This window comes from Bubalus bubalis, chromosome 14 (assembly GCF_019923935.1).
Source record: "Bubalus bubalis isolate 160015118507 breed Murrah chromosome 14, NDDB_SH_1, whole genome shotgun sequence".
Taxonomy (NCBI): domain Eukaryota; kingdom Metazoa; phylum Chordata; class Mammalia; order Artiodactyla; family Bovidae; genus Bubalus; species Bubalus bubalis.
Genome location: NC_059170.1, coordinates 22,218,458 through 22,235,511, shown reverse-complemented (window position 1 = coordinate 22,235,511; position 17,054 = coordinate 22,218,458). Strand labels below are relative to the sequence as shown.

Below are 17,054 nucleotides of genomic sequence, written 5' to 3'. Positions count from 1 at the left end.
GGGGCAGCTGAAGAAGGTCAAAGGTCAGGGCTCAGTCTCTTCTGAGCTGTACCCTGGATAGCCACCCCCTCCCACCAAGAGGGAAATGTTTTCTTAAAGAGACACCAGGAGACTTCAGAGAGCTGTTGGCTCAGGGAGGTCTCCCAGTCACATGGGAAATCCAGACAAGGGAAGTGTGCCTGCCTTTTGAGCCTTGGGCTCCCTGCCTGTGTTAGGGGTGAGGGGTGGCTTTTTAGACCTGGCACGCCAGGCTTCATAAAATGCCCCCCTCCCTCTGAGGGGGTCACCCTATGTGCCACCCTGCAGCCTCACTCAAACTGCAAGTTAGGATTGGTTGTGGGGTGGGGGGGGAGGGGCAGGTAGAACCACACAGACCTGGTTTGGATTTCTTCTCTGCCACTCATTTTCCATTTGGAGCCAGAGCTAGTGAGCCCCGAATTCTTTAGGCCTCAAGTTTCCACCACTGTAAAATGGGGATAACATTCTGTACCACACAGATAGATAGATATATATGAGAAGATATATATGAGCCCAGGACAGTATAAAGACCACAAATGGTCACAGGTATTGTGGCTGCTCATCATGAGGGAGCCAAGTTACAGACTTTGGGGCTGGAGGGTCAGCCACTCAGTGCCGCCCAGCCCCAACCCTGCTGGGCATCTCTCCTGATTACATCCCTCCTCTCTCTCTCTCCCACTCCCTGCTCCCCTTTCCTCTGCCTTCCTGGGAAACCCCCTGAGAAAGTCCCCAGCAGTAGAGAGCCTCATGTGGGACATTTCTATCCGGGGTCCCCTGCCCCTGCCATTCAACCCCACAACCACACCCACTCCACATGGAACCAGGCGTCCTGGTATTCAGCTGCCAACCATCCAGCAGACTGACCCTCATCATCACACTGGCTTTATTGGCCCTGAGAGCCACAGAGTAAATCCCCAGGGGGCCCTGCTTCCCCTCACCCCCAAGTCTGTCCAGAGGCCCTAGGGCTGGCTGAGTGTTCACCGCTGCAATCTTGGCTTCCTGTCCCAGCTGTCGTGGGCTTGCCAGGCCCGCATCCTTTGAGAGCTCCCCAGATCTCAGAGTCAGCCTCAACCTGGAGGGCGTAGTTGGCAGGGGCTATGCAGGGACGGCCTGAGGCTGGCTGGCCTTCACTCAAAGAAGAACATTCCTGGCGTCCGGTACAGGCAGGGGGTCAGCCCCAGTGGGTAGCTGGAGCTTCCCTGGACAGGGAAGCTGCCTGCAACCCAGGGTTCCTTGGGGTCAGCTGGCAGGGGCAGCGGGGCCCGGAGGGAGGCTGGAGGGGTGGATGGTGCAGGGGAGGGGGCTGCTGAGGCCAAGAGGTGCTCCAGTCCTGGGTCAGTCCCCATGCAGAAATTCAGCGCCTGCAGCCGGCACTGGTAGCTGCTCCCGATGGTGGCCTCGGGGGTCAAGATGGGTGCAGGAGCCTTGCTAAACCCCTCAGCCTCAGAGAAGCTGGTGGGAAAGCCAAAAGCAGGGCACGAGGAAGACGAGGTGGCCACAGGGAGCTCCCCTGGGCCTGCAGCCTTGGGCGTGGGCATCTCCTTGGCCTCTGAGGGTGTCTGAGGCCTGGCATCGGTGGTGGCCGGGCACATGCTGGCTGGCAAGGCCCCCACCAGACCCCCATAGCTTAGGCCCTTGGGTTCCAGTGGCTCCGGCGGGAACGGGCACTGTCTGCTAGCTGCGACGTTGGGGGCTCCTGGGTCCTGGCTGGTGGCTCGGAGGGGTCCACGGCGCGCTTTGGTGGGGCCCTTGGCGCCCTCAGCACCTGCCCGTCGGGTGAAGCGCCGCCGGCGGCGCAGAAAGCTGCCATGCTCAAACATGTCATGGCAGTCGGGGTCCAGCGTCCAGTAGCTGCCCTTGCCCGGCTTGCGGTCATCGCGGGGCACCTTGACAAAGCATTCGTTGAGTGACAGGTTGTGGCGGATACTGTTCTGCCATCCCGGCCGGTTGTGGCGGTAGAAGGCGAAGCGGCCCATGATGTAGCGGTAGATGCCGCTGAGTGTGGCCCGCTGCCCTGGAGAGTTCTGGATGGCCATGGCGATCAGGGCGATGTAGCTGTAAGGAGGCTTGGTTGGCTCGGCCGCAGGGGCCAGGGGCCCGGGCGGGGGCGGCTGTTGCATGCTGGCCGGGCTGGCCGGGCTGCCGGAACCGCAGAGGCCAGGCACGGTGTCCAGGGCTGGTGTCCGGCACAGCCTGCCCAGGCTGGTTAAAAGGCCCACTGGCCCAGCCTCCCAGCCTGGAAAGGCAAAAAGGGGTGGGCCCGCCAGGCTGCCCTCCCTTCCTCCCGCGCTCCCCTCCCCCCAGGCCCAAGAGGGGCGGGCAGGAGGGGCCAGGATTGGGAAGCTGTGAGCAGCTGCCCAGGGTGAGGAGACATGGGAGGGAAGGGACTGAGACCCTCAGCCCACATGTGCTGCCTGGTGGTGGTGGTTGAGGACGGACGGGATGTGCAACTGGGTGAGACAGAGACAGAAACAAAAAGAGATCAAGGCAGAGATAGAGAGAGAGAATGAAGAAAGGCAGGACAGAGACGAAGAGAGGTGGGGACATAATAGGGAGACAGGAACACACAGGAGACAGAGGCAGAGGCAAGAGACAGCAAATAGACAGCAAAAAGGGAGACACTGAGAGCCAGCCCCATACACGTGCGCACGTGCACAGAGCACAGAAAAAGAATCACTGAACAAGAGAAAGAAAGAAACCCACAAAGATAGGACGAGGGAGACACACACACACACACTCTCTCAGGAGAGAGGAGAGGTAGGATCTGTGAGCTCAAGCACAGGGAGCTTTGTGAGAAGAGCCTCAGGGCCTCTTGAATCCCCACCTCTGGTTTCCTCTTTCTCCTTTCCTCCTCCTCCCAGGCCCGTGATTCTCTTTCTCCTCCCCGCAGTGCAGAGCACTCGGGGTCACACTGTTCCCTGCCCTTCTAGCACTGGGGTCTGCAAGAGGTGGGCACCTGGGGTGGTCATGAGAGCCAGCCCAAACCCGGCCTGCTGGGCGCTGGCGCCCTCTAGTGACTAGCATGGGGAGGACAGACCTCAGGCCAGAGACATCCCCCTTCCAGGAGGCTCTCAACCAATTCTCTGGCAGAGCCTCAGTTTTCCATCTCTAAAATGGAGCTGATGACTCTGCAGTTGTCCAGGCGGTGGCAAAGCTTACACGGAATCCAGTGCCCTTTTAGAGCCTGGCACCGAGTAAGGGTTTGGGCATGACAAGGACTGTCACCTTGAGCTGAGTTTCTCTGATAGCTGCAGCCTTAGGCTGGGGGTACAGTGAAGCCCAGGACAGTCAAGGCTTGTGAAGGATGAAGCAACCTCCACCGTGCTCTCCCAGCCCCAAGCAACCAAGTCAGCTGGCACCTCCTGTGCGCCACTGACATGCCAGGCCAGCTCCCCTCCCCTCTCGACAGTTACTTCTCAGACCAACTCTGCTCCAGAGGCCCTCAGAGGTTCTTTTGAGTAGATGAGGAATCTGAGGCTCAGAGAAGTTAAGTCACTTGCCTGAGGTGGCACAGCTAGTGAGAGACCAAAGCTGTGATTTCAACTCAGAAGTCTGGAACTCCTTAATATACTACTCCTGTGAGGGGCAGGGGTAGAGGACAGTTACCAGGCCACCACTGGAAAACAGGTTTGTGACCCCCAAGGGAATAGGGACCATGGTTTGCTCTATCCCCAGTGTGCAGCATTTACCTGAAACAGAGTAGGTGCTCAATAAACATTTGTTGAATGAATTTTAAAAACAGTGATTTGACTGACTTCTGTCCTTTGCGGAGTCACACAGTTTCTCCTCTGTAAAAGTGGCTTATTTATATATCACTGAAAAATTTATTACATTGCCATCTGTAAGAGAACTCCTATAAATAAAGTCAGAAATCAGAAAAGGTAAAAGGTCTGATATCTGGGGTAGAAAACAGTGACTTTACTGACAAGGCAGGGTCACTGCCTTCATGGTGGAGGGGGTTCCCTCCCTCCACCATTCTCACAGACTCCCTACAACTCACATTTTGCAAAAATTGGTGGGGCTTGGGGATGGGATGGACTCCTGGCTCCCACTTAGGTTCCTATCCTAGGCCTGCCTCGGTTTCTCCAAAGTCAGTATCTACAGGTGGCGGTCTAGTGGTTAGCATTCAAAGCCCCAGGTTCAGGTCAAGTCCTCTGTTTTGGGAGCCCCGACCCCCACTACTTCTTACCCCCTCCAAAGAAAAGAGACTTGTGACAGGTGGAAGGAGGGTCTGGAAACTCAGAACCCCTCAGAAGTGGGACAGTTCTGTTACTGGTTGGGCTTCAGTCTAAACCATACCGAGGGTCTAATTATTAGTAAACTCAGCCCCTGCTCCTTTTTTTGGCCAGGCTGTGGGGCTTGCAAGATCTTCGTTCCCCGACAAGGGATCCCTCCAACCTGGGCCCCCAGCAGTGGAAGTGCAGAGTCCTAACCACTGGAGCACCAGGGAACTCCCAGTAAACTCAGCTTTAAGCAAACTTTATAATGGATCAAGTGCCGTTAGAGTCCACTTTAGGTACTTCCCTGGTGGCTCAGATGGTAAAGCGTCTGCCTACAATGCAGGAGACCCGGGTTCAATCCCTGGGTTGGGAAGATCTCCTGGAGAAGGAAATGGCAACCCACTCTAGTATTCTTGCCTGGAAAATCCCGTGGACAGAGGAGCCTGGTAGGCAACAGTCCATGGGGTCGCAAAGAGTCGGACACGACTGAGCGATTTCACTTTCACTTTTCACTTTTAGGTAAACCAGTGTAGGCATGTTTGACTCTTAACAAAAAGATCAAGCCTTGTTTCTGTCCTAATTGTTATTTCTGGAGCCTCAAGATTGAGTTTGATTTCCAAGCCTGATGCCTCAGGTCCAGCTGTCTATCTCTGCGCCTGGTTCCCAGGCTCCAGCTTGGTGGCTGAGTGGTTGAAGGCCATGACTGGCTTCCACTGTCCCAACCTATCTTAAATCCCCTGGCTCAGTTGGTGCAGGACTAGGGTGGGATCTATACCCTGTGGGGAGTTGCTTTAGTGGGTATGGTAGGAGGAAGAAGCCGCTTAGGGCTGACTCAGCTGTGTCAGCAGGTGATTGATGCTGTCGGGGATGCTAGGCTGGGAACCTGCCACCCTGGCACCTGGCCGTGGATCTTCGAGTGCAGGAGGAGCTCCCTGGCGAAGACTGGCTCCACCTGCGGGGTGGGAGTGAGGTGGAGGAATGAGCCAACCTTCTCCTTACCCACCCACTTTGTTGGGGGGCGGGGAGTGACAACCCATTTCCACATGCATTTTCACACAGGAGGTCTTCCAGATCAGAGGTCATATGGCAGGTCAGGGGCAGAGCTGGGACTGGAGGGAGCAGTGAGAGGCTATTTAGAGGGCCTGGGTGGGGGCTCGTTCTCCACTGGAGTGGAAAGTGACTCACATGGGCCATAATGAGCCGCTCCTCGGGCTGGTCCGGGGGCCCCGGGTACTCCTCGCCAAAGCACAGCCGGATCTGGTATTCAGGCTCCGGGCGACCATCCTGTAGGTGTGCTCGCAGTTCTATGGGCACCAAGATGGTGGGGTCTGGGGTGGGGGGATCCCATCTGATGCCCACCTTGTGCTCATATCCCCTGACCATGTCCTGTAAATCCACATCCCCCACGTGCCCAGGCCCACTTCCACATCCCTATGCCTGTCTCATGTCTCACTTCTAATTCTCAGGCTCTGTGCCTTGTGCCCTAGGCTCACTATCATGCCCACTGCCACTCACCTATGCCTATCTTGTGCCCAGTGCCCCAATGCCCACCTTATGCTTAATGCCCTAAGACAACACGTGCCCAAGTCCTAGGCTTCTGTCCCACACCCAGCGTCCCAAGCCCGCCAGAAGCCTACACCTCCACCTCCTACAGGCTCATGTCCCTATTCGTTTCCACTCCCGGTGTTTCTGTGTCATGTCCTTTGTTTCCAGGCCCATCCCAGGCCCAGAATTCTCAAACCCGTGGCCCGGCTGTCGCGCTCTTACCCGCGAGGAAGCGGCGCGTGTCGAGCAGCTGGCAGGTGCGCTCGCGCTCCAGTTTGTTGGGCTGAGCGCGGTGCGGGGCAAGCGGGCCGCGCCAGTACACGCGGCCCTGGCAGAGGCGCTTGGCGAAGACGCCCTCGGGCGCCACCCACAGCAGCACGCCGCGCTCCAGGTGGGGCAGCAGGCGCCGCAGCACGTGGGCGCTGGCCGGCGGCTCCGGGAAGCGAACCTGCGCGACCCTCGGCGGCGGCCCCAGCAGTCGTTCGGCGGCCGCGGTGGCCGCGCGCGGGCTCAGGCTGCAGCCCTCGGCCGCCGGCGCTGTGGCTTCGCGCACCAGCTCCGCGCGGTAGAAAAGGCGCACATGCAGCCAGCAATCTGCGGGAAAGGGAGCGGGCGCGCCTGGCGTTGGCGGCGCTGGCTCCCCCTCCATCCACACAACCGGGCAGGGGACCCAGCGGTCCTCCCGGCCCCCACCTCAGGAATTTTTGACACTCTCTCCCGTTAAGTGATAATAATTCTAGCAGTAGTAGTGGTGGTAGTATATAACTGCAGCTTCCAGTATAACAACGGATACATACTTCGAACTACCAGGATGGAACTGGTAGCTGAGCTTCGAAATCAGAGTTTGGGGCCATCAGTACAATGGGGGCGTGATACTGCTGCCCTCCAAGCCCCAGTTTTTGGAATTCTAGGAGCTTTTTCCCAGCAAGGATTTTAGTGCTGGAAGACATAATAATAATAGCAACCACAACAAAACAGCAGCCTCCAGTTAGCAGTATGCTCAGTGGTTAGGGCTGTGGGCTCTGTAGCCAGGCCCTTGGATTCTAATCTCTCACTGCCACTTGGGAACTGTGGCCTCTTAGTAACTTTCCCAAGTTTACTGTGTGGCCTTGGGCAGGGTTCTTAATCTCTGTGTCTGGCTTCTGCATCTGTAAAATGCCAGGAATGGCAGTATCTATCTCACAGAGCTGTGGGGAGACTTAGAAGGATGCCTGGCATAAGCTAAGCCCTCAACAAATGTTCGCTCTTGTTATCTGGAGTCTGCATAGGTGCTTTGGGTGGGAGACAGAGGCTATTTGGCTTCAATCTTGGGCCCTCCTCAGTTCTGCACAGTGGTCAGAGGAGAGGGCCTTCCAGTTCCTTACCAGGGTTGCTGAAATCCTCAGAGGGCAAAGGGCTCCAGGGGTGGACGGGATTCTGTGCCTGGTAGCCTGGGGAAGGAGAGGAAGCAATAAGGCATTGTCTCACCCTGGGTGCCTTTACCCCTACATCAAGGTCACAGAAGAGGCCAGGGAGGGGGCAGGGTTGGGTGAGGAGACCCAGTCCTTACTGTGGTCAGCCAAAGGGCTTGGGAGCAGGAAGTCCTGCTGGGCTAGCCTGGAGGGCTGCTCCTTGTCTTTATCCTCTGTGACTAATCCGGATACATCCTGAGCATTGGGAGGAAGGGTGGTAAGGGTAGGAGATGAGACCTGTGGGCCACAGGAGTTCCCAGACAGTCTGCACTGGGGCAGATGGAGGTCTGGGCAGAATGGAGGGCAGCTGGGGTTAATAGGGACTTTGAGGTTTCAGAGCTGAAGACTCTTTCCCCACAGAGGTAAAGAGAGTTGATGGGGTTTTTGGAGATAATGGGGTCAGAGATGAAATTCATTGTGGTAGGGAGAGAAGTGCTAGGAGTGAATTAGGAGATGGATTGACAGAGATGGGGGGGACAGAGCGATGGATGGAATGGGGCACTGGGGACAGTGGAATGAACCAGGCTAATAGGGTGATGGGGATGGAGCAATGGACCATAGATGAAGGAGGAGATGTGTCGGGGTGGAGTAAGAGTGATGCAGACAATGATGGAGACAGAGATGATGGGAGATGATAGAGAGCTAGAAGTGATGAAGGTGAAGGGAATACAATGATGGAACTAGATTTGGTGGCATGAGTGGGGACATACTGATAGACCCAGTGATAACAGGGGAGAGGGGGTGAAATGGGAGAAAATAGGATTGATGTACATGAGGGATGGAGGTAAAGGTGATGGAGACAATGGGACAGAGACGGTGGAGTTAAGGAGAATAGAATGAAGGAACTGAAAGTGACAGCAGAGATGGAGTAGAGGCAGGAAGCAGAGCTGATCGAGGGATGGGGACAACGATGGCCAAGACCTGATGGAGAGGATGAGGTGATGCACTGGAGATTGTAGCAGGGGTGGCACGGGCACGAGGTGACTGGGTTGGCAAGGCTGCAGGGGCTACAAGGACATTGACCTGCTCTTCGTTCCTGCAGGCTGGCTCTGCCACTCCTCCAGGGGGCTTCTGCTGGCTCTGAAGAATGCCGTCCTCTTTACTGGGAGCACAAGCCCTGGTAACTGGATGGCACAAGAAATAGTCTGTGGTTTCCTGGGCCCCAAGGTGAATCCCTTCGACCTTGTCTGAGATGATCCCAGCTCACTGCATGATCTCAGGCAAGGCCCGCCTCTCTCTGGGCCTCAGTTTCCTCCTTTTGGAATGGGGAGGTAAACTGTAAGCATCCTTCTGTGTTTACCAGCCCATGATTTTAAGCTCAGTAAGTTCACTCTTTCCCATTTTCCAGATGGGCAAGGTGGAGTCCTTATTGCCTAGAGAGCCATTCTAAGCTTCTACCTCCAGGGGGCAGTATGGTACCTGGGTCGTGGGCACCATCAGACAGGAGCCGGTAGACCTTGTAGGGGTTGGAGATGTCCAGCTGGCTGCGCTCAGGTACTTCACAGAAGTCAGCACTCTTGTTGAGGGCACAGCGGAGCCGTGTCTTCCAGGTAGAGGGATCCTCCTTGTCAATGCCTTCTAGGTGCTTGCCCTTGTATATGGCCCAGGCCTGAGGATAAGCAGGGGAATAGGGGAGGAATGACCTGGGAGACAGGGCTGGTGCCATGCAAAGGGATGAGGACTGCCTTGGCTCCACCCTTCTCTCTCTTTCTCTGCCCCTAGGCTCCTCTGTTCCTCCCTCCCTCCATCCAACACTTATTTCTTGAGCTCCTGCTCCTTGAGCAAGCTCAAATTATAGACTGAAGGGGGAAGCAAGACAGACATCCCTGTTCTCAAGGAATGCAAGTCTAACGGGAGAAGGCAGCTGCAAACAGCTGAAAAGAAATAATTATATTCCAAATTATGGATTGTGAGAAATAAAAAAATAAATAATACAACGGGACAAAAAATGATGGCAGTGATCTGCTAGCTGCTGCTGCTGCTGCTAAGTCACTTCAGTCGTGTCCGACTCTGTGCGACCCCATAGATGGCAGCCCACCAGGCTCCCCCGTCCCTGGGATTCTCCAGGCAAGAACACTGGAGTGGGTTGCCATTTCCTTTTCCAATGCATGAAAGTGAAAAGTGAAAGTGAAGTTGCTCAGTCGTGTCCAACTCTTAGCGACCCCATGGACTGCAGCCCACCAGGCTCCTCCATCCATGGGATTTTCCAGGCAAGAGTACTGGAGTGGGATGCCATTGCCTTCTCTGGACCTGCTACCTGGAGAGCCATAAATAAAATCTGCACCTACTGTACCATACAAAGTGGACTCCAGATGACCAAAAAAACAAAAGTAAGGTGAAACCATAAACCTAATAGGAGATTATGTAGGAAGAAATCTTCTAGGGGGCAGATAATGTTTCATAAACAAAATTTTGAGGGCATGAACCATAAGGCAAAAAATTTGCAAAGTCTGAATCAGCAAGGGGATAAGATCTAGAACATATGGGAACTCCTGCAAATCAAGAAGAAACAGAGAACAACCCCGAAAGAAAAAAAAAATCTTATCAAAGAACACCAATGGGTGGTTTACAGAAGAGGAAACCAGTAGCCCATGAGCATAGGAGATGTTGTGACTCATTAGTGCCACAGAAGTGCAGATAAAAGTATGAGATATCACCTCTAAGCTTACAAAATTTAGCCAGTTGGCTAAGCCAGGAGTTGGTTGGGATGTGGACACTGTTAGTGGAATGGGGGCAGAGTTTCTGGAGGGTACTCAGGCATGCCTAGTCCAGTTAAGTATAAGCATAGCCTGTGACCAGAAATTTCAGTTCCCAAGGAATTCTCACAGAAGCTCATGAGGGGACCAGATTCACTGCAGAGTTATTTGTGGTCCAGAAAGCAAATTTGTGTCCATCCCTGGGGAAGTAGATGGGTGTGTGTTTGTGTGTGTGTGTGTGTAATAGATACCCACTGTAGAGTCTGTACAGCATCTAGAAATAAATTAGATGGACAGAGAATAAGAATGGATCTTCAGAGCTGACCCTGAGTGAAATCAAAGTAAGATACAGAATGAGACCTACAACACAAGATGATGTACGTAAGGACACACACCAAACAGCAATGCCCACTTTGCAAGAACACATATAAACCAAAGATACTCATTAAACACATTAGAATGACTGTTATGGTTGTTGTTTGCTGTTCAGTGGCTCAGTCGTGTCTGACTCTTGCGACCCCATGCACTGTAGCCCACCAGGCTCCTCTGTCTATGAGACTCCCCAGGCAAGAATACTAGAGTGGGTTGCCATTTCCTTCTCCAGAGGATCTTCCTGACTCAGGGACTGAACCTGTCTCCTACTTGGCACTTGGGAGCCCGACTGTTATGGTAGAGGGACTAAATAAATAAAAAATAGGAGGGACTGCTTTAGAGAGGGTTATCAGAAAAGGCCTCTTGGAGGAAGCAGCATTTGGGCTGAAGCCTGATTGAAAAGAAGGAAGGAGTCTGACAAAGAACTAGGGGAAGGCTGATCTAGGTAGAAAGAACAGCAAGGGCAAAGGTCATGGGGGTGAGCTAGATTTCAAGGAAGGCCAGTGTGGAGCAGAGAAGTCAAAGGGGAAGACAAGAGATGTCTTGCTCGAATTGATCACATTCAGCAATCAGTGGTGGACGGGGGTGGGGGGTTATTTAACTGATAAATCACACTCAGTCATTGCTCTTGGAGATCCCAGGCTTAGTGGGACACCAGACAAAAGCCGCACTTCCCATGTTGGTGTCTCTTGCCAGTGGTGAGACCTTTAAGGCTTGATTTTGCGGTCTGTAAACTGTGCTAATAATACCTAACCTCACGTGGTTGTGGCAGGTGTAAGCTGAGTGGTCTGGGTAAGACGCTTAGCACAGCAGCTGGCACACAGTCCGTGCTTGTTTACTGCAGAACGTGTTCATTATATTCATGATGCTCTAACTCAAAGGTAACCTGGGCTGGAGGCTCGGGGAGCTATCACCAAGCTGAGAGAGGGATCTTTGGGAACATTGCTGTGCCCCCCCCAAGCACACAGAGTGGCGCTTGGCACACAAGAGATGCTCAGTAAATATTTGTGGGATGGACTGAATTTGGCCTTAAAGGATGAGTAGGAAATTGCCAGGTGAAGTGATATTCCTGGCAGGGTAACAGCTTGAGCAAAAGCGTGGCATGAAGCACGCAGAGGACAGTGAGCAGCCTGGTATGACGAGCTGATGTGTGTATGTGAGGGTGTGTATACAGTTGATTCTCATTACTCATGGTAGTTGTGTTTCCTAAAATTTACAGAAACACTGAGTAAGGGAACACTGAACTATCGCTCCTAAAGGAAATACAAGGCTAAGTCCTTGTCAGCCTCTGGTACATCAACTGGTCAATACATCCTGTTTATCAACTAGTCAATACATAACCTTGTTTTATGTGTGTTTCTGTTGAAGGACACCTTATTGAATATAAACTGTTGATTCATTAACAGTGAACTTATGGCCAACACCACTATAACTCACATCTGAAAGGAACTTACCTTATACAGGTATTTTCTCCGAAAGTCATATCACAGCCTTCCTGTGCTCAGGAGTCCTAACAAAGCTTCAGCACTGTGTGGGCTTGGGGGTCATTTTAGACAGTGAAATCACCAACAGAAAGCACAAAAAGTATCAAAAATGTGGCACTAAGATTGTCTGGGAAAGGATACCTGTGAAAGGACAGTAGAAGAGCTGAAACTACGGCTGTCACCTTGTTAAGCTTCCGCTGGAAATGTGCATACTGGTGACCCAGTTTTTTGTTTTTTGTTTTTTCATTCTGTGAATGACTGCAAAAGTGCCTTGAATATCAATCAAGGGATTATACATAATTTCAGCAAGTAAGAGAATTTGTCAATATGCTATCTGTGAAGAATGAGGATCTACTGCATGTGTTGGGGGAAAGGGAAAGAGGAATTAAGGAAGAAGACAGACTGAAGCTGGATTTTGAAGGCCAAGCATTATCCTGTGGGCTTTGAGGTACCGGGAGGGCGTGAAGCCAGGGGGTCACATGTGTGTGTCACTAGTGGGTTGAAGGATAGATCAAAGCACCCCCAAAGAGGGACAGGAAGGGCTAGTCCACAGAATCTCTCACTTCTGAACAGCACACAGCCTTAAGGTACAGGCCAGGTAACCACCTGTTCGACACTTAATGAGTTCCTTCCGTGAGCCGGGCACTGCGCTCGGGGTCACAACCCATGGGCAGCTGGAGGAGGCAGAATCATACAAGGCACTTGTAATTCATAGGGAAAGTTGTTCAATGGAGGAAGCAGAAGGGATCAGGACTGACTTGGACAAGCACTGAGAGCTTCCTCAATGCTTTAAACAAGTGAATACATCAGGGGAGGCTTGTCTTCAGTAGGGGATGTTTATGCTGAGCATGATGGGAGTTGGCCGGTAAAGGTGGAGAGGGTGTTCCAGGCAGGGGGAACGGAATGTACAAAGGTCTCCCAGTGAGAGACACAGGAACCATTTGGAAAGTGAAAGAACTATCTGGCTGGGTCTGAAGTTGGGGAGGGAGTGGGGAGAGATGGACAGAGGCCAGAAAGGAGCAGTTCGTGCAGGGCTTTGAGGTCCTGGGAAGGAGTTGTGACTTAATTACAGGAGCAACAGGGAGCCATGGAAGGAATCTGAGGAGGGGTGTGCAGAGGCAAGATTTACATTTAGAGGGATCCCTCTGGAGGACAGAGGGGAGAGCCAAGGGACGGGAAAGCAGGGCACTCAGTTGTCCTGGTGAGAGATGGTGGGAATGGATCCAAGTAGATGGCTGAAAGAGCGGTTCTGGAGGAAGAGCCAAACACCTTGGTAATGGGTTAGAATGAGATTGGAAGAGAGGGGAGCAGCCAGGGTTCAGGTGCCTGGCTCTGCGGTCTGGGTGGCGGGTGATGCTATCTCCCATTTTGAAAAGCAATTTTGCAGCGGGGAGCTGACAAGTGTGGTACCGAGGAGGTGCTGAGTTTGAGAGATCTGGGAGTGCTAGACTAGCAGGCTTGGGGCTTGGAGGGGAGGCTGGGAAACACTGGGCTCCATGCTGAGGCTGTGTAAGGAGAGTGGGACACCAGGAGGGAGGCCCAGGAGGGAGTGCTGCGAACACCGAAAAAGGAGGCGAGGGGATGGAGGCTGAGAAGCAGGGGCCCGGAAGGCAGGAGAACAGGTCAGGGTTGGAGTGGAGTGGGCACACAGAGATTCTGGGAACCAAGTGAGACTGTTTCAGGGAGGAGAAGGGGACCACTAGATGTAGACCAACTGAGGCGGCAGAGGGGGTGTCTAAGAAGATGATAGCAATGGCATTCTTAGAGACAATCAGAGACATCAGCAGGAGAAAGAGAAGCCAGACTGTGGGGAGAAGAGGAGCTGAGGGGTTATGAGTGAGGGCGTTGATGGTCAGAAGCCCCTTTCTAGATGCTTTATACCCTGTGAAAGTAGAGGGGAGACCAGAGAAGCAGGAGCTGGAGGTAGCTGTGGTGTTTGGGATGGTGGCAGTGGTCTGGGATGTGGCTGTTTGCTTATTGCTCATGTAAGAGATTTGAGTTAAAACCTTGATGGGAAAGAGACAGTTTGGAGGAAGTTAATGGTGACTGAACAAAGATAAGGCATTCCTGGAGGAGGTCCCTGAGAAGGGCTGGGGTTGGGAAGCACAGAAAATGTCCCGAAGTTGCTGGGGTTAACAGTTTAGGGGTGGGAAGTGGAGGGAATTTCCACCCATGGCAGTGGTATCTAATTTCCCCAGGAAGAGGGTGAAGTACCCTAGCGGGTGAGGATGGTGCAAGTCATGCAGCACTTGGCTAATGCTCTTTTAAGAGGGTGGGCTTCCCAGGTGGTGCTAGTGGTAAAGAGCCCTCCTGTCAATGCAGGAGACATAAGAGACTCCTGCATTGATCCCTGGGTCTGGGAAGATCCCCTGGAGGAGGGCATGACAACCCACTCCAGTATTCTTGCCTGGAGAATCCCATGGACAGAGGGGCCTGGTGGGCTACAGTCCATGGGGTGACACACTGAAGAGCTGGACACACTGAAGCGACATAGCAGGCACCCAGGGGAGGGTCTCCCTTATGTAGAAAACATTATCATCAACCTAGAGACAGCCGAGGTTAAGGACTGAACGAGTGGCCGGAGGTGGCAGCGCATCAGGTCGCTCCAGGCGCTGGGACCGTGTGCATACAGAGCCCTCCGGGAACCAAACCTGGGACCCCCGCCCCGACTCCCTTACCCTGAAGAGCGCAGCGTCCTGCCGCACCTGGTAACCCTGCTTGGCTGCGTGCTTCCAGGGGATGCGGAAGAGGGTCTTGCCTGCGTCCTCCCAGCGCAGCCCCGCATAGCGCCCGCTCTCGATCTGCGCCACCAGCCATTCTCGGAGGCGCAGGGGACCCCCGGCCCCCGCCATGGGTCGCCTGCTGTCAGAGACCTTCCCTTCGTCCCTCCGCCAGGGGTCGCCGGCCATAGGGGAACGCAGTGCTCCGGGGACTAGGTCTGGGGCACGCGGGTGACCGAACCCCAGGGCGACAGAGGATCGCGCTCCGGGGCCACCTGGACAGCGCGGAGGCGGCGAAAGCGAAAGTCTGGGTAGGAAGTTTCGCTTTCCTTTCTGCTCCCTGGAGGCCCTTTCGCCCCACCCTGTGTCGCCTGGCCTGGAGGGCATCAGTCCTCACACAGCGGGCAGCCTGAAGTACCGTGGGAAGCCAAGACCCACTGGAGGGTAGAGGGTGGAGTAGCCCCGGGTTCTACCCGTCCCTGGAGCCTGACGCGGTGGAGGGGGGGAGGGCCGCGGGCACCTAGGGTGTCCCTTGCTCCATCCCTGCATCTGTTTTCCTTTCTTCACAGCCTCCGGGAAACTTAGTCTCTTTCCAGGACCAGGACAGAAGAGGTGGGAAAAGCATAGTGCCTACCAAACTAACTCCTGGCAAAACCGGGAGGCAGAGACTGGTTTAAAATGCACACTTCCAGCCTCCAACCTAGACCTGCAGAATTAGATTTCCTGGGCAAGAAGTCAGGGAATGTGAATTTTAAACAAGTCCCCCATGGGATTCTGATCCAGGTGATCCATGAACCACCCTTGGAGAAATATTTCCTTCAATACTGGGAGTCCCCTTCTTCTGACCACTCCCCAGTATGCTTGCTTGGTCTGGCTTTCCTGCAGTGTCTCAATTGCTCACATGTCTCAACAGCATGTGAGATGTGTAAAATTACTGATTTTGTCATTAGAAGACTGAGGTCACCCAGTTAGTGCCTGGGGGAGCCAGTATCTGAATCCGGGACTCTCTGCCCCCAGAGTCCAGGAGCCTAAACAGTGTCCCACACGGCCTCCCAACAGCTGTACCTGGAGTTTATATAGATTCCTGGTGGGGTCTGTGATACCAACCCCCCACCCCACCCCACCCCCACCAGAAGTATATGCAATTTTTTCATCTCTATATTTTTTCTGGGTGGCGCTAGTGGTAAAGAATTCACCTGCCAATGCAGGAGATGTAAGAGACAAGGGTTCAATCCCTGGGTCAGGAAGATCCCCTGGAGGAGGGCACAGCAACCCACTCCAGTATTCTTGCTTGTAGAATCCCATGGGCAGAGCAGCTTGGCAGGCTACAGCCCACAGGGTCGCAGAGTCAGACATGACCGAAGTGACTTAGCACGCACGTATCTTTCATTAAACTGTCAAAGGGGGATTGTGATATGAAAAAGGTCAAGGAGCTCAGACTGCTCCACGCTGGCTGTGTACCTGGGTAAACTGAGGCTCTGAGAGGGAGAAACCAGCCCTCCCTGCAGCCAGCACTGAGCGAGATGGGGGCCAGCATTGACCAGAGGCTGGCACTGTCCCTCGTGTGTACCTGCCAGGGAGCTTTCCTCATGCTCCCCACTCTCTGTCCTCATAGGGCCACTTGCAGATTCCATGAGATGCAGGTCCAGTGTCCAGCACATTGCCTGACCCACAGAGAGTGCTCAATAAATGAGTGATATTATTATTGCGGTTGTTGAGCCAGAGTGTGGTGAAGGTAATGATGAGGGGGGCGGGGAGCATCATGAAGGACCTGGAATATCCTATCAAGGGGTTTTGTTTTCTCCTAGAGATGACAGAGATAATTGTGTGTGCTCAGTTGTTTCAGTGTGTCTGACTCTTTGTGACCCCAAGGACTGCAGCCCACCAGGTTCTTCCTAGCAAGAATTTCCTAGCAAGAATATTGGAGTGGGTTGCCATGCCGTCCTCCAGGGGATGTTCCCAACCCAGAGGTCCAACCTGCATCACCACCCCTGAGCCACCAGGGAACTCCAGAGGGCAGTGGAGGCTTTTAAATAGGGCACGACACCAATTGAATCACGAAGATGTTTTGAACCCTGCGGGTGGTGGCACCACTAACCAGCCAGGAGGACCACAGGCTCCCTGCACTCTGGTGAGTCCTACCACACCGCTCTCCATACACCCTCCCACCTCAGGCCTCTTTAGGTACTGTACCCTCTGCCTGAAATGCTTCCACCCACACAGCAAAGCAGCTGTTTATTTGTTTATCCAGGGTCTTTCCCATCAGAATGTCAGCAACATGAGTGCAGAGGCTTGCTCGCTGCTGTGTCTTCAGTGCCCAGCTCATGGCCTGGCACACAGTAGGTACTCAATGAACTGTTGTTGTGTGAATGCCGAGGAGGAGGTGGGGCAGCAAGTGAAGGTTATTTCATCCATCTCCCACCCCCAATCCTGGAATCTGGGCCTCCCCCATCACCCCCAGGTCTCGGTGCATCCTAAGAACCCCTGTACAGGTGATTATTAGATTACAGAAATTTCAGATGCCTCTTAACTCTAAGTTAATTTTAGT

At 53.7% G+C, this 17,054-nt stretch overlaps 2 protein-coding genes and 1 non-coding gene across 8 annotated transcripts; 1 reads left to right on the top strand and 2 right to left on the bottom strand.

Moving 5' to 3' along the window:
* Positions 1–884: 884 nt before the first annotated feature.
* Positions 885–3,846, bottom strand: FOXS1 (forkhead box S1). 2 transcript variants are annotated; one of them, XM_006064430.3, is made up of 2 exons: positions 3,708–3,846; positions 885–2,073 (listed from the first exon to the last, which is right to left on the bottom strand). In XM_006064430.3, exons 1-2 carry the CDS (start codon positions 3,734–3,736, stop codon positions 1,146–1,148), a joined length of 957 nt encoding a protein of 318 aa, XP_006064492.1. In that variant the 5' UTR covers positions 3,737–3,846; the 3' UTR covers positions 885–1,145. The 2 variants fall into 2 exon arrangements, with proteins under 2 accessions (XP_006064492.1, XP_025119474.1); XM_025263689.3 differs by lacking the exon at positions 3,708–3,846 and having other exon boundaries at positions 885–3,674.
* Positions 3,820–14,935, bottom strand: LOC102392020 (interferon regulatory factor 4). 5 transcript variants are annotated; one of them, XR_006544459.2, is made up of 9 exons: positions 14,465–14,932; positions 8,654–8,843; positions 8,156–8,358; positions 7,333–7,429; positions 7,148–7,213; positions 6,006–6,377; positions 5,424–5,542; positions 5,014–5,190; positions 3,820–3,871 (listed from the first exon to the last, which is right to left on the bottom strand). XR_006544459.2 is itself a non-coding variant. In XM_044927752.2 (8 exons), the coding sequence occupies exons 1-8, from the start codon at positions 14,891–14,893 to the stop codon at positions 5,080–5,082; spliced, it is 1,560 nt and encodes a 519-aa protein (XP_044783687.2). In that variant the 5' UTR covers positions 14,894–14,935; the 3' UTR covers positions 3,915–5,079. The 5 variants fall into 5 exon arrangements, 4 of the variants coding, with proteins under 4 accessions (XP_044783687.2, XP_044783686.2, XP_025119473.3 ...); XM_044927752.2 differs by lacking the exon at positions 3,820–3,871 and having other exon boundaries at positions 3,915–5,190; positions 14,492–14,935; XM_044927751.2 differs by lacking the exon at positions 3,820–3,871 and having other exon boundaries at positions 3,915–5,190; positions 14,465–14,931.
* On the top strand, positions 4,540–4,611 carry TRNAC-ACA. Its single transcript has one exon. It is a non-coding gene; the product is annotated as a tRNA-Cys (tRNA).
* Positions 14,936–17,054: the final 2,119 nt, after the last annotated feature.

Bases quoted from the DNA above. Each gene is read 5' to 3' on its own strand.
- FOXS1 (XM_025263689.3), bottom strand. From the start codon at position 2,138: ATGCAACAGCCGCCCCCGCCCGGGCCCCTGGCCCCTGCGGCCGAGCCA.
- LOC102392020 (XM_044927751.2), bottom strand. From the start codon at position 14,893: ATGCCCTCCAGGCCAGGCGACACAGGGTGGGGCGAAAGGGCCTCCAGG. The intron at 8,844-14,464 runs GTAAGGGAGTCG...GCTTATCCTCAG, and splicing joins AGGACGCTGCGCTCTTCAGG to GCCTGGGCCATATACAAGGG. The intron at 7,430-8,155 runs GTCTTGGCCATC...CCCAATGCTCAG, and splicing joins CACCTCATCCTCTCCATCAG to GATGTATCCGGATTAGTCAC.